Below are 13,644 nucleotides of genomic sequence, written 5' to 3' on the forward strand. Positions count from 1 at the left end.
GTATGTGAAGATGTGCCTTGTGGGGAGTGTTCTGGGCAACGCAGGTGACCATATTACATTGCACATGGCTCTGCTGCCTTACTGGGCCTTGCAGAATGAGCCCCTGATTGCTTATCCAGCAAGGATCCTTGTACATCGGTCACTAAAAGTAAGCAAGCAGGTACAGCAGGCAGTGAAGAAAGCTAATGGCATGTTGGCCCTCATTGCAAGAGGATTTGCCTGGTGAGGCCACACCTGGAGTACTAATGTGTGCAGTTTTGGGCTCCTAATTTGAGTGCAGCGTAGGTTCACCAGGTTAATTCCCGGAATGGTAGGACTGACATACGAGGAAAGAATGGGTCGACGGGGCTTGTATTCACTGGAATTTAGAAGGATGAGAGGTTATCTTATAGAAACATATAAAATTCTTAAGGGATTGCACAAAATGTTCCCCATGTTGGGGGAATCCAGAACCAGGGGTCACAATTTAAGAATAAGGGATAGGCCATTTAGGACTGAGATGAGGAAAAAAAATTTCACCCAGAGAGTTGTAAATCTGTGGAATTCTCTGCCACAGAGGCAGTGGAGGCCAATTCACTGGATGTTTTCAAGAGAGATTTAGCTCTTAGGGCTAAAGGAATCATGAGATAAAGGGGAAAAAGCAAGAACAGGGTACTGATTTTGGATGAACAGCACCCGTAGTCAGGATCGAACCTGGGTCTCTGATGCTGTAAGGCAGCAACTCTACCGCTGCGCCACCGTGCCACCCTTTTATTTGCCCATTTACAATTCTGCATTTATGTTCACTGTTTTGTGAAATGCCTTGACCATTGGGTCTTAGCTGCACTATGTATAGTGAAACATTATTCATGAACAAACCAGCTTGGTTACAGTTTGGTCACTCAAGGGAAATTTATGGACAAATAAATGAACTGGTTTGTCATCTTGAATTCCTCAACCCAATTAATAACAAAAAGCAAAAAAATAGAGAAACTATGGAAAAAGTAGTTGGCATCTGACATCTGGGATCCTTCATTATTTTGTTTTAAATTCAGATTTACAGTATCTGAAATACTGCAGTTTGAATTTTAACACAACATATTCACAATATTTCCAGATCAGTCCTTGTGAATAGAAATAATATGCAAGTTTAAGGAACTAAAAAAAAAAAAGCATCAATTTATCTAATGGGATTCAAGCTTAAATGCAGGTTTCAAATATTCAAGAATTAAAGAATCAAAAAGAATCAAAAAGAAAATTCGAATCAAGAAGCAAACTTGCAAAATACTTTAAGAATTAAGGAGAGTGAAAAGGAATTAGTAGAATAATTAAGAGCCGGTTGGTCATTTGAAGGAACCTTTGGAAGAGACTGGATGCTTCCATGAGTAACATAGAAAAATAGGTGCAGGTGTAAGCTATTCGGCCCTTCAAGCCAGCACCTCCATTCAATATGATCATGGCTGATCATTTAAAATCAGCACCCCATTCCTGCTTTTTTCCCCATATTCCTTGATTCCTTCAGCCCTAAGAGTTAAATCTAACTTGCTCTTGAAAACATCCAATGAATTGGCCTCCACTGCCTTCTGTGGCAGAGAACTCCACAGATTCACAACTCTCTGGGTGAAGATTTTCCTCATCTCAGTCCTAAATGGCCAACCCCTTATTCTTAAACTGTGACCCCTGGTTCTAGACTCCCCCAACATCGGGAACATTTTTCCTGCATCTCGCCTGTCCAATCCTTTAAGAATGTTATGTTTTTATAAGATATCCTCTCATCCTTCTAAATTCCAGTGAATACAAGCCCAGTCGACCCATTCTTTCATCATGTCCGTCCTGCCATCCCGGGTATTAACCTGGTGAACCTACGCTGCACTCCCTCAATAGCAAGAATGTCCTTCTTCAAATTAGGAGACCAAAATTGCACACAATACTCTTGGTGCAGTCTCACCAGGGCACTGTACAACTGCAGTAGGACCTCCTTGCCCCATGGAACTAACAAGTTACATGATAAGTGGAAGACTTGTAGCAGTTTAAATAAAGGTATGCATTCAACTAGATACAACAAAGAATGTAACCATTCAGTGCTCAAGTTTGTGCTAAAGGGACTGGTGCTTTTATGTTGACAGTCTACCAACACTCATTTGAGGGCACATCAAAGATCACCTGGATGCTACAAAGGTAAATAAGACCCCAACTAGTAACGATTCATTTAATAAAACACAGGAAGAGAAAAATCATCTTAACTGATTTAGTTGAGTTTAGAGATATAGCATGGAAACAGGCCCTTCGGTCCACCAAGTCCACACTGACCATCAAACACCCGTTTACACTAGTTCTATGTTATCCCATTTTCGGATCACTCCCATCACAAAAGGGCCAATTTACAGAGGCCAATTAGCCTACAAACCTGCACGTGTTTGGGATGTGGGAGCAGATGGAGGAAAGCCACAGGGTTATAGGAAGAACGTGCAACTTCCACACACATAGCACCCGAGGTCAGAATCAGACCCGGTCTCTGGTGCTGTGAGTGCAGCAGCTGATCTTTTGAGTTCTGTAACTTCACTCGTTAAAGTGCAGCTAATTACTTAGCAAGTTAATGTACAATGCAGATCTTTACACGCAAACTAGTAAAGAAAGATGGATGACTTACAAAATGGCATCAGGGCTGATATCAATAAGCTTGCTCATTGCTACACATAACCGCTCGTGCAGGTCATGGTTGAACACGGGCCCTTTGATCGCATTCACGTTGCGTTCAAGAAGATCCAACAGCAGAGGCCTGAGATGGCGTCCGATCAGCAGTGTGCATTCCTTAATCAGCAACAGCTGAGCCAAGACATTGAGTATATACTGTCGATCCTGCTTGTTCCAAATCTGATTGAAAAACAAAATGTTTCTTGTTAGTCGTCGGTATTGTGTATTGTACAATGTGATCCTCAGGAAAAACACAAACCCAATATACTGCCAATCTACTGCCATACATCTAATCCCATTCTTCTGTCTCATCAGGCACCACTGATAAGAACTAGTGCGCGGATTGGAATTAGAAAATAGCACCAAAACATGGCGCCTCTTGTAGACTATTTCCGTACAATGTGCTTAGGTTTGGCAATACTTTACTGGACTGTGAGTAAGAATAAAATGTTACTGCGTATTTTCACGTGACAATAAAAGCAGCATCATCATTCTTTCAAAGTTAAACAATTGCCTGAGTATTCCAATATTTTCAGTATTGGATATGATGAGTCAAGAGTGTTTAATTGTCATATGTACCAAAACAGAACAATGAAATTAGTTTAATTTATTATTATTATGGTCACGTGTGCCTTTTTGTTGTTTTGTTGCGTGCTATCCAGTCAGTGAAAAGACTATGCATGAATACAATTAAGTCGTCCACAGTATACAGATACAAGATGAAGGGTGTAATGTTTAGTGCAAGATAAAATCCAGTAAAGTCCGATTAAAGATAGTTTGAAAGTCTCCAATGGGGTAAATGGTAGCTCAGGACCAAAGATTATAGAGGAGCAAGATAGACCACTCCTCGAAAAACGCGTAGTATGACGTGTGTGATTGTCGACGCCATTTTATTGAGCATTTTATTGGGCTGTCACGGCGTCCTCATCTAAATCTTCATCTCACTGCTCCGCTATCAATTGTTCTAATCGTAAATCTAAACGACCAGACCTGTCATTCTTTAGGTTCCCCGATAAAAAAGAAAGGTTAGAAAATATTATTATTATTTTTTGTCGATATTCTGTCGTGAAAATGTTATTTTCTGTTCTCCCATCAACGGCCATTGTGAAACTAGTTTTGTCGGTACATTAGAAAGTTAGTAGACTTATTTTTAATAGATCTTTACTTACCACTATAATAAAGACAATTTTAACACTTCTGTACGTTTTTGGTTTTGTTCTTGTAAGGGATTGGTCTCCAAAATATGGCCCGCGGGACACATTGGGCCCAGTGACCACGAGATTTTTCGAGCTCAGATTCAAGTCCGAGAACGCGGCGGCTGTTACCCGTTATAGCCCTCGAATTGTCGATACATCACAAGCAAAGATCACAAGCCCGCCGTGAAGAAGGGTGCAATCAAAGATTATACAACTCTGCTCTATCATCTTTGGGTGCAATGGTGGGCCGGGGGGTTCGGCGGCGGTGGCCGCAATCAAAGATACGAGAGGAGCTCTGCTCTATAATCTTTGGTCGGAATGGGACGGCTGAACGTTATAACATGCTATCGTTCCACCCTCCCTCTCCCCCTTCTCCCTCTCCCCCCTTCTCCCTCTTCCCCCTTCTCCCTCTCCCCTCTCGATCCCTCTCCCTTCTCTCGATCCCTCTCTCCCCGCGTGTCGCTTAAAGAAATGGCGGCCGTGACGTTCCGTCACGTACTACACGTCAGTCCATTGGATTTCGGAGGAGTGGTCTATCTTGCTCTGCTATAAGATCTTTGCTCAGGACCGCTTTCTAATTGGTGAGAGGACGGTTCAGTTGCCTGATAACAGCTGGAAAGAAATTGCTCCCGAAACTGGAGGTATGCATTTTCAAACTTCTGTACCTCTTGCCTAATGGGAGATGTGGGAGTGACAGGTGGCCCTGTCGAGGCAGCATTATACCAGTGCCCAAGAAGAGCAAGGTGACATGCCTCAATGACTATCGACCAATGGCACTAACGCCGGTGGTGATGAAGTGCTTTGAGAGGTTGATCATGGAGCAAATCAACTCCTACCTCGACAAAAACCTGGACCCACTGCAGTTCGCTTACCGCCACAACAGATCAACGGTGGATGCGATCGCGGTGGCCCTCCACTCCGCTCTGGACCACTTGGACATCAAAAACTCGTATGTCAGGCTGTTATTCATCGATTACAGCTCGGCATTTAACACAATCATCCCCTCCAAGCTGGTTACCAAACTCGCAGAACTGGGTCTCTGCGCATCCCTCTGCAATTGGATCCTAGATTTCCTCATTCACAGACCACAGTCTGTTCGTATTGGTGGAAATGTGTCAGCCTCGATAACAATCAGCACGGGAGCACCTCAAGGCTTCGTGCTCAGCCCCCTGCTGTACTCACTCTATACTCATGACTGCGTAGCCGGTCATAGTGCGAACTCCATCATCAAGTTCGCTGACGACACCACTGTTGTGGGACGTATCACTGATGGGGATGAGTCAGAGTATAGAAGAGAGATCGAGCAACTGTCCATATGGTGTCAGCACAATAACCTGGCCCTCAACACCAGCAAAACCAAGGAACTGATTGTGGACTTTGGAAGGAGTAGGATGGGGACCCACAGCCCCGTTTATATCAACGGGTCGATGGTTGAAAGGGTCAAGAGCTTCAAATACCTGGGCGTGCACATCTCTGAAGATCTTTCCTGGTCCGAGAACACTAATGCAATTATCAAGAAAGCTCATCAGCACCTCTACTTCCTGAGAAGACTACGGAGAGTCGGTTTGTCAAGGAGGACTCTCTCTAACTTCTACAGGTGCACAGTAGAGAGCATGCTGACCGGTTGCATCATGGCTTGGTTCGGCAACGAGCGCCCTGGAAAGGAAAAGACTACAAAAAGTAGTAAACACTGCCCAGTCCATCATCGGCTCTGACCTTCCTTCCATCGAGGGGATTTATCGCAGTCGCTGCCTCAAAAAGGTTGGCAGTATCATCAAAGACACACAACATCCTGGCCACACACTCATCTCCCTGCTACCTTCAGGTAGAAGGTACAGGAGCCTGAAGACTGCAACAACCAGGTTCAGGAATAGCTACTTCCCCACAGCCATCAGGCTATTAAACCTGGCTCGGACAAAACTTTGATTATTAATAACCAATTATCTGTTATTTGCACTTTATCATTTTATTATTTATGTGTGTATCTATTTATATTATAGTATATGGACACATTGATCTGTTTTGTAGTAAATGCCTACTATGTTCTGTGTGCTGAAGCAAAGCAAGAATTTCATTGTCCTATCAGGGACATGACAATAAACTCACTTGACTTGAGCTTGAAGTGTAGATCGAGTCAATGGAACGGAGGTTGGTTTGCGTTCACAATTCTTACTTACAGCAGCATAACAGGTCTTTAAACACTGATAGCTCTAGCAGATAACATTGGAAATTCAATGAGGTTTTACAAGTGCATTAAGGGAAAGAGGGCGACTAAAGAGAGAATAGAGCCCCTCGGAAACCAAAGCAGTCATCGCCGTCTGGAGTTGAAGGTGATGAACAAGCCCTTAATGAGTATTTCTCCCCTGTTTACTGTGGAGAAAGATGTGAAGACTGGGGAACTTGCCACAATTAATGGATGTGTCTTGAGTTCAGTCAGTTTTACAGTCAAGAAGGTACTGAACATCTTCGGGTATATGAAGGTGGATAAATCTCCCAAGCCAGATCAGATATCTCCGAGGACATTGTGAGAAGCTGGAAAATAAATTGCAGGTGCCCTGACTGAGATTTATGAATCATCATTATACGGTTGAGTTGCCAGAAGGCTGGAGGGTAGCTAATGTTGTGCCTCCATTTAAGAAGGGTTGCAAGGGAAAGGTTGCATTTTTGAACGGCAAATCAGGGCAGGACCTTTACCATAATACATGTACATGATCCTTGAAAGTGGCATCACAGGTAGCTAGGGAGGTCAAAGTTTTTTTCTACACACCAAGGGTGGCTGGTGTATGGAACAAGCTTAAACAGGATGTAGCTGAGGCAGGTACTATCACAATGTTTAAAAGCCATTTGGACAGTTACATGGGTCGGATAGATTTAGAAGGATATGGGCCAAACGCAGGTAGGTGGGATAGATAGGGCATGTTGGGGGACATGGACAAGTTGGGCCGAAGGGCCTGTTTCCACACTGTATGACTTTACTCAAAAGATGTTTAATTGGGACATTTTGTATTCCTTCATCATTCTTCATAAGAACATGCTTATGGTCTGAAAAGCCTGCTTATTTTATACAGGTTTATAATAGCAACATCTAGGTTATTTGTTTCCTGGCTTTTGTCTCAATGGCCTTATCAACATGATACTGCCTTCAGTACAAAGAACCATCTCTACTCAATCTACTCAGGTCTACATCAATCCCAACCTCATAAAGCCTGCAGACAAAGGCAGCGCTGTTGTGGTCTGGTCTCTACCGTGCTGAGTCATCTCTTCATACCTACTCCTTGACCATGACCTCATCACTGAACACCAGTCCTCCTTCTCCCCAAGCATCAGAAATCTCATCATTCCAGCAATCATCCCCTCCACAGTCTCGAACCCAATAGCTCCTCAAACCTGATTGGCCTTTTCCATCTCCTACCACAAGTCCACAATCAGGACATCCCTAATAGCCCAAAGATAGACACAAAATGCTGGAGTAACTCAGCGGGTCAGGCAGCAATTTGTTTTTAATTTTGCGTTCCATATTCTCCAGAGATGCTGCCTGACCCGCTGAGTTACTCCAGCACTTTGTGCCTTTTTTATACAACTTCAATTTACCTTTGCAAACTCTGGTGAGAGCAAAATATATTACACAAAAATATTAATTTCAAATAACATTAGCAACCTGACAACCTAACATAACAACCTGAAACCTAAGCATCATTTCAAAAATGACAAAAATGTATAGGAACTATGCTGCTCAAAACACTGTCCACTCGATCCCATCTCTGGATTGCTCACTTTAGGATTCACATTGAGCAAGTAGCTAATAATTTTGATGATAAATCCAAAGGTCCCTCCTGTCAGTAATTATGCTGAATGAAATGCATCAGAATGCAAACATATACATACATGGAGGCACAGATGTATTTGCAAAACAATTGAAAATGGCTAAGTGTGTGTAAGTAAGTATATTGGCCAAGTATTCACATACAAGGAATTTGCCTTGTTGCTCCGCCCACAAGTAACAACATGACATAGTGACAGTCACGAATGACTCGGCAAACACTAAACATTAATAATAATAAAACATTAATGATAAAACACCATTGATCAAGCATGTGAACCAACAAAATACCAGATCAAAGGGAGGCGACAGATTTTTGGCTGTTGAGTAGAGCAACTACTCGTGGATAAAAACTGTTTGGCTGTGGCAGCTTTGACATTCCGGAGTCGCCTTCCAGAGGGAAGTGATTCAAAGAGTTTGTGGCCAGGGTGAGAGGGGTCCGAGATGATCTTGCCTGCTCGCTTCCTGGCCTTTGCAGTGTACAGTTCATCAATGGAGGGAAGGTTGCAGCCAATAACCTTCTCTGCTGATCAGACAATTCGCTGCAGCCTCCAGGTGTCGTGCTTGGAGGGAGAAACATTGTCAGGTCCTTGAGATTTCTGGCTTTTTTGTCCTCTGAAAAGCCTCTCCACCTCCTCCATTTTTATTGTTGATATTTGATAAGTGATGTTTTGCAGCACAGATGGTGTGGGTAATTGGGTGTGAAGTGGTGATTGGAGAGGGGTGGGTTATAGAAAGGCCCCATTCTTTGCGGACTGAGGTCAGGCTGTGAGTGGGTGTTAAGTGACAGTCTTTTCATACTGGAGTCTTTGCCTTAAATAGGTGTGAAGTGGCGAAAGGGAAGAAGTGGGTGCAGGGTCCATTCTTTGTAGACTGGGGTCTGGCTGTGTTGGTTGGGAAGGGGGTACCAGGGTTACGTTTCTGATGTTCAAACCTGCAGTAAAACTCATTCAGGTCACTCTTGTAGCTGGTAATTTCTTGCAAGCCCTTCCAAACTGAAGAAGAGTCACTAGCTGAGAACTTGCTCCTCAACTTCTCAGAGTACCTTTCCTTGGCCTCTCTGATTCCTATTCTCAGCTTGTACTTGGCCTGCCTGTAGAGGTCTGCATCCCCGCTCCTGTAGGCCTCCTCTTTAGACCGTCTTGGCCTGCTGTCTGAGTTCTGCAGTGAACCAGGGCTTGTTGTTGTTGAACCATGTCCGGGTCCTAGTTGGAATGCAACTGTCCTCGCAAAAGCGACATATGATGATACAGTGTCCGTATACTCATCGAGGCTTGTGGTTGCTTCCCTGATCACTTTCCAATTCGTGCAGTCAAAGCAGGATTGTAGGTTCTCAATGCCCTCGCTTGTCCACCTTTTCGTTGTTCTGACCACAGGCTTAGCAGCTTTTAGTTACTGCCTGTAGGTCGGAATAAGGTGAACTAGACAATGATCAGAGAGACCCAGTCCCGCCCGGGGAATAGAGCGATATGCGTTCTTGATTGCCGTGTAACAGTGATCGAGTGTTCTCTCCCCTCTGGTGGGGCATGTAACACGAAGTCTGTATTTTGGAAGGTCACGGCTGAGGTTAGCCTTAGACCATGGAGTCCGGGAAGTTACTCTCATAATCTGGTCAGCGAGTTCCGTTTGCACCTCACGTACGTGAGGGACAGACGGAGAGGGAGAGACGGAGAGGGAGAGACGGAGAGGGAGACGGAGAGGGAGAGACGGAGAGGGAGAGAGACAGAGGGACAGAGGGAGAGGGACAGAGGGAGAGGGACAGAGGGAGAGGGGCAGACACAGAGGGAGAGGGGCAGACACAGAGGGGGAGAGGGACAGAGGGAGGGGGCAGAGGGAGAGGGAGAGGGACAGAGGGAGAGGGGCAGACACGGGCAGAGGGACAGAGGGAGAGGGGCAGACACAGAGGGACAGAGGGAGAGGGACAGACAGAGGGGGGAGAGAGGGAGAGAGGAGGAAGGAAGAAGGAAGGTCAGCGCTCCTCAGGCATTACGAGCACGTTGCAAAACAATTTTCCCAACTCATAATCAGGTACAATCCACAATGTCTGAAGCAGACAACCCGGTGCATTCAATTCCACCCGGTGCCTCACACTTCATACCCTCTCTGCCCCCTTTGCCTGGGCGACGCGTCCCGGCATTTTCTTTACCTGCTTGGCCAAGTACTTGCTCAGCTCGCTGCGGCTCCTCTCGTTCAACTTGGCGACGAGGGGGAGGGCCGCCAGCTGCAGGGCCTGGTCGCCCATGGTGTTAGCGGACTGTGGGCTGGAGCTGGAGCCGGTGGAGAGGGAGAGAGAGGGAGAGGAGCTGTCAGTCAGGCCGCCGCCGCCGCCGCCAGCAACATGCGGGCCCCGCCGCTGCACAGACACACGTGGAACACAGCGAGTAGAGCACTTCCGGGGCATCAGCTGGACCCTGTCCCGGGATGCCCTTTAAACACCTCGGCTTTGCTGCAGACCAAAGGCACCAGGATCGTTGCTGCAGACTCACACCCCAGCCCAAAGGAAATGCAATGCAATTTTACACCAATGCATCACCGGCTACCAACCCAGAGCTATAAGTAAACCAAATATTATCCACATTTGTGTCAGAAGGACTGCAGATGCCGGTTTACACCGAAGATAGCCACAATATGCTGGAATAACTCTGGGACAGGTAACATCTCTGGAGAGAAGGAACGGGTGACGTTTCGTGTCTATTCCACATTTGTGTAACGCGTCTTCATTGTAAGTATTCAAGAAGGAACTGCAGATGCTGGAAAATCGAAGGTACACAAAAATGCTGGAGAAACTCAGCGGATCTGAAGAAGGGTTTCGGCCCGAAACGTTACCTATTTCCTTCGCTCCATAGATGCTGCTGCACCCGCTGAGTTTCTCCAGCATTTCTGTGTACCTTCATTATAAGTAACTCATCCGTTGCAGCTCAAAATATCTGCACTCTCTCCCTAAAACTTGCAGGGATAGCAAAACAGTTTTTTTTCGTTTTTAAGATTTAAATAAAAAATTGAGGACCCGTGCACAAGGTACATTTGGAAGTACAGCCAGAATAGTTAAGAAGTGAGTTATTCAGGTACAGAGGGTGGGAAATGCCTTCTTTGAAATATTAAAATAATTTGAATACTGCATTAGTGTGCACAAAACAGAAATACCCAAAGTGCAATAGGAAACCAGCTGGAGGACTGTACTGGAGCAAGGCCAAGCATTTAAAGTAATAGAGTCATACGCACAACTTGCCCATACTGACCAAATGCCCCATCTATGCTGGTCCCATTTGCCCACGTTTAACATATCCCTCTAAATCTTTCCTATCCATGTACCTGTTCAAGTGTCTTTTAAATGATGTTATAATATCTGCCTCATCTGGCAAATCATTATCTATACCCACCCCCCTATGTGTGGAATAAAATGGCCCTAAGGTCTGTATTAAATTTTGCCCCTCTCGCCTTAAATATATGTCCTCTTGTTTTTGATTCCTCTACCCTGGCTAAAATACTCTGTGTATTCACCCTGTCTATTATCCTGAGTTTATGCATTTGGAAGTATTAGGGCAAGCCTTCTAGGCCATAACTTATGTCCATGCCATGTAGAGTGAGATCTCAGCTCTTCCTCTGCTATTGGCGCTCATCTTCAATTTCAAATTGCATTTCAGTTCCATTTTACCGAGCTTTAGGCGCATGATATAGGCAGGCCGGACTATCAGAGCGAGGGAACAACTCATGGCCCTGCAACTTAATCTGTCCATGACGGCCATTACAGATGCATCAAATGAGCCAACCAGTGTGTTCATTTGGACTGACTACCTGTCACTCCACTGAGCTTAAACTCTTTCTGGCAACCATGTCCATCGCGTGTGTATACGGCTTTCTACAACACAAGAGAGCCTGTAGCACCATTGGTGTTGCGAATAACATTTTAAGTTTTCATTTTTAGTTTAAATCTGAAATACTTAGTTTACAAAAACTAACCTCATTTACCTGCTCATAATCCACATCCCTCTATTCCCCACACTTCCATGTGCTATCCAAAACACCCCTGAAGAAGGGTCTCGACCTGAAATTTCACCCATTCCTTCTCTCCAGAGACGCTGCCTGTCCTGCTGAGTTACTCCAGCATATTGTGTCTATCCTCTTTAAAAGCCATTCTGTTGATTTACTATTCATTTCGGGACTTCGGGCTTTTGTTCAGCATGATATTGTTTATTTATTTATTTATTTTGTCTATTGTGTTATTTATTGACTACTGTGTTTACAGACATATAAGAATTTAATTGTACATTTTGGTACACATGACAATTAAACACCAGAAATAAAGAACAGCAGCTGTTGATTTACCAAAATACAGACACAATGTGTTGCAGTAACTCATGGGTAACTCATTGGGTGAGTTGGGTGAGCTGCTGGGTGGTTGGAATCTGAAGAAGGTTCCAACCTGAAACATCACCTATCCGTGTTGACAATTAAACACTCTTGACTTCCCATTCCCCATTCTCCTCTCCTCTGGTGTATCTGCTCCTTTCATTTTCTATAGAATCAAGGTACTTCAAATGCTGGTTTACACCAAAGGAACAAAGTGCTTGAGATTAGTTGAAGTGTGAAGAAACTTTGAGTTTGAAGAAGGGCCCAGACCCAAAATGTCACCTATCCACATTCTCCAGAGATGCTGCCTGACCTACTGAATTACTCTGGCATTTTGTGTCTTTCCTTGGTACAGCAACACTTGCAGTTACTTGTTTCTATTTCCCCAGGAACAACACTGGGATTGTCAAACGGGCCCATCAGCGACTGCACTACCTGAGGAAACTCAAACAGGCCTCACTCCCCACCAACATCCTCAGGACTTTTTACAGGCGCACGGTGGAGTCTGTACTCACGTACTGCATTAACATGTGGTACTCCAACTGCAACTGCTCAGACAGGAAGGATCTGCAGAGGATAGTGAGGGGAGCAGGGAGGATCATTGGCGTCTCCCTACCCTCGGTACAGGAACTGTTCCAGAGCCGCTGCCTGAAAAAAAGCACTGAGCATAGCAAAGGACAGACTGCACCCCTTCCACACACATCTGGATCTCCTGCCATCAGGCAAGAGATACCGTAGCATCAAAGCCCGGACAACCAGACTGCTAAACAGCTTTCTTCCACAGGCTGTGAGGCTGCTAAACTGTCACTCCACCTGATTCTGCTGCTTTTTTGCACTGACAATTTAATAACAACTCTGACACTGGCCACTTAAATCAGCTGCCCTGGACAATTTATGACTGTTTTTACTTGTATTTTAATGTTGCTTTTTTTTACCTGCACTTTTTAACTATTCGTATTGTTTTTATCAGGGACTGGATTGTTTTTATTATTTTTATTTATGTTTGAAGTTAAAATTAAGTTTTATGTGCGATGCTCTGGTATTCCCTGCGAAACCTCTTCTCATTTTGCACTGTACAACTGTTGCTTTGCAAGATGACAATAAAGGTTGATTGATTGATTGATTATTTTACATATAAACGTGCTTCTTAGGATTACCTTAATCCAAATTTTACGTTGCCAAGAGGTGACTTAGGCCCCATACGAACCAGCAGTATTTTTCCTGCCGATATGGGGTTTAAATTCACTGCAACCACAACGTTCCAATCGATCCCGTTCCACAAAATCCTACTTGCAAGATGATTTAAATGCCCATTAATTTACGGGAATTAAACATAGAAACATAGAAAATAGGTGCAGGAGTAGGCCATTCGGCCCTTCGAGCCTGCACCGCCATTCAATATGATCATGGCTGATCATCCAACTCAGTATCCTGTACCTGCCTTCTCTAAATACCCCCTGATCCCTTTAGCCACAAGGGCCACATCTAACTCCCTCTTAAATATAGCCAATGAACTGGCCTCAACTACCTTCTGTGGCAGAGAATTCCAGAGATTCACCACTCTCTGTGTGAAAAATGTTTTCCTCATCTCGGTCCTAAAAGATT

The 13,644-nt window shown here is 44.5% G+C and overlaps 1 protein-coding gene across 1 annotated transcript; it reads right to left on the reverse strand.

The window, feature by feature from the left end:
- Positions 1-2,625: 2,625 nt before the first annotated feature.
- On the reverse strand, positions 2,626-10,285 carry LOC116973730 (midasin-like). The gene is made up of 2 exons (XM_033022039.1): positions 9,836-10,285; positions 2,626-2,853 (listed from the first exon to the last, which is right to left on the reverse strand). Exons 1-2 carry the CDS (start codon positions 10,088-10,090, stop codon positions 2,626-2,628), a joined length of 483 nt encoding a protein of 160 aa, XP_032877930.1. The 5' UTR covers positions 10,091-10,285.
- Between the last annotated feature and the right edge of the window lie 3,359 nt (positions 10,286-13,644).

Source organism: Amblyraja radiata, chromosome 5, assembly GCF_010909765.2.
Source record: "Amblyraja radiata isolate CabotCenter1 chromosome 5, sAmbRad1.1.pri, whole genome shotgun sequence".
NCBI classification, from domain to species: domain Eukaryota; kingdom Metazoa; phylum Chordata; class Chondrichthyes; order Rajiformes; family Rajidae; genus Amblyraja; species Amblyraja radiata.

Bases quoted from the DNA above. Each gene is read 5' to 3' on its own strand.
- LOC116973730 (XM_033022039.1), bottom strand. From the start codon at position 10,090: ATGCCCCGGAAGTGCTCTACTCGCTGTGTTCCACGTGTGTCTGTGCAG. The intron at 2,854-9,835 runs GTAAAGAAAATG...TTTTTCAATCAG, and splicing joins GCAAGTACTTGGCCAAGCAG to ATTTGGAACAAGCAGGATCG.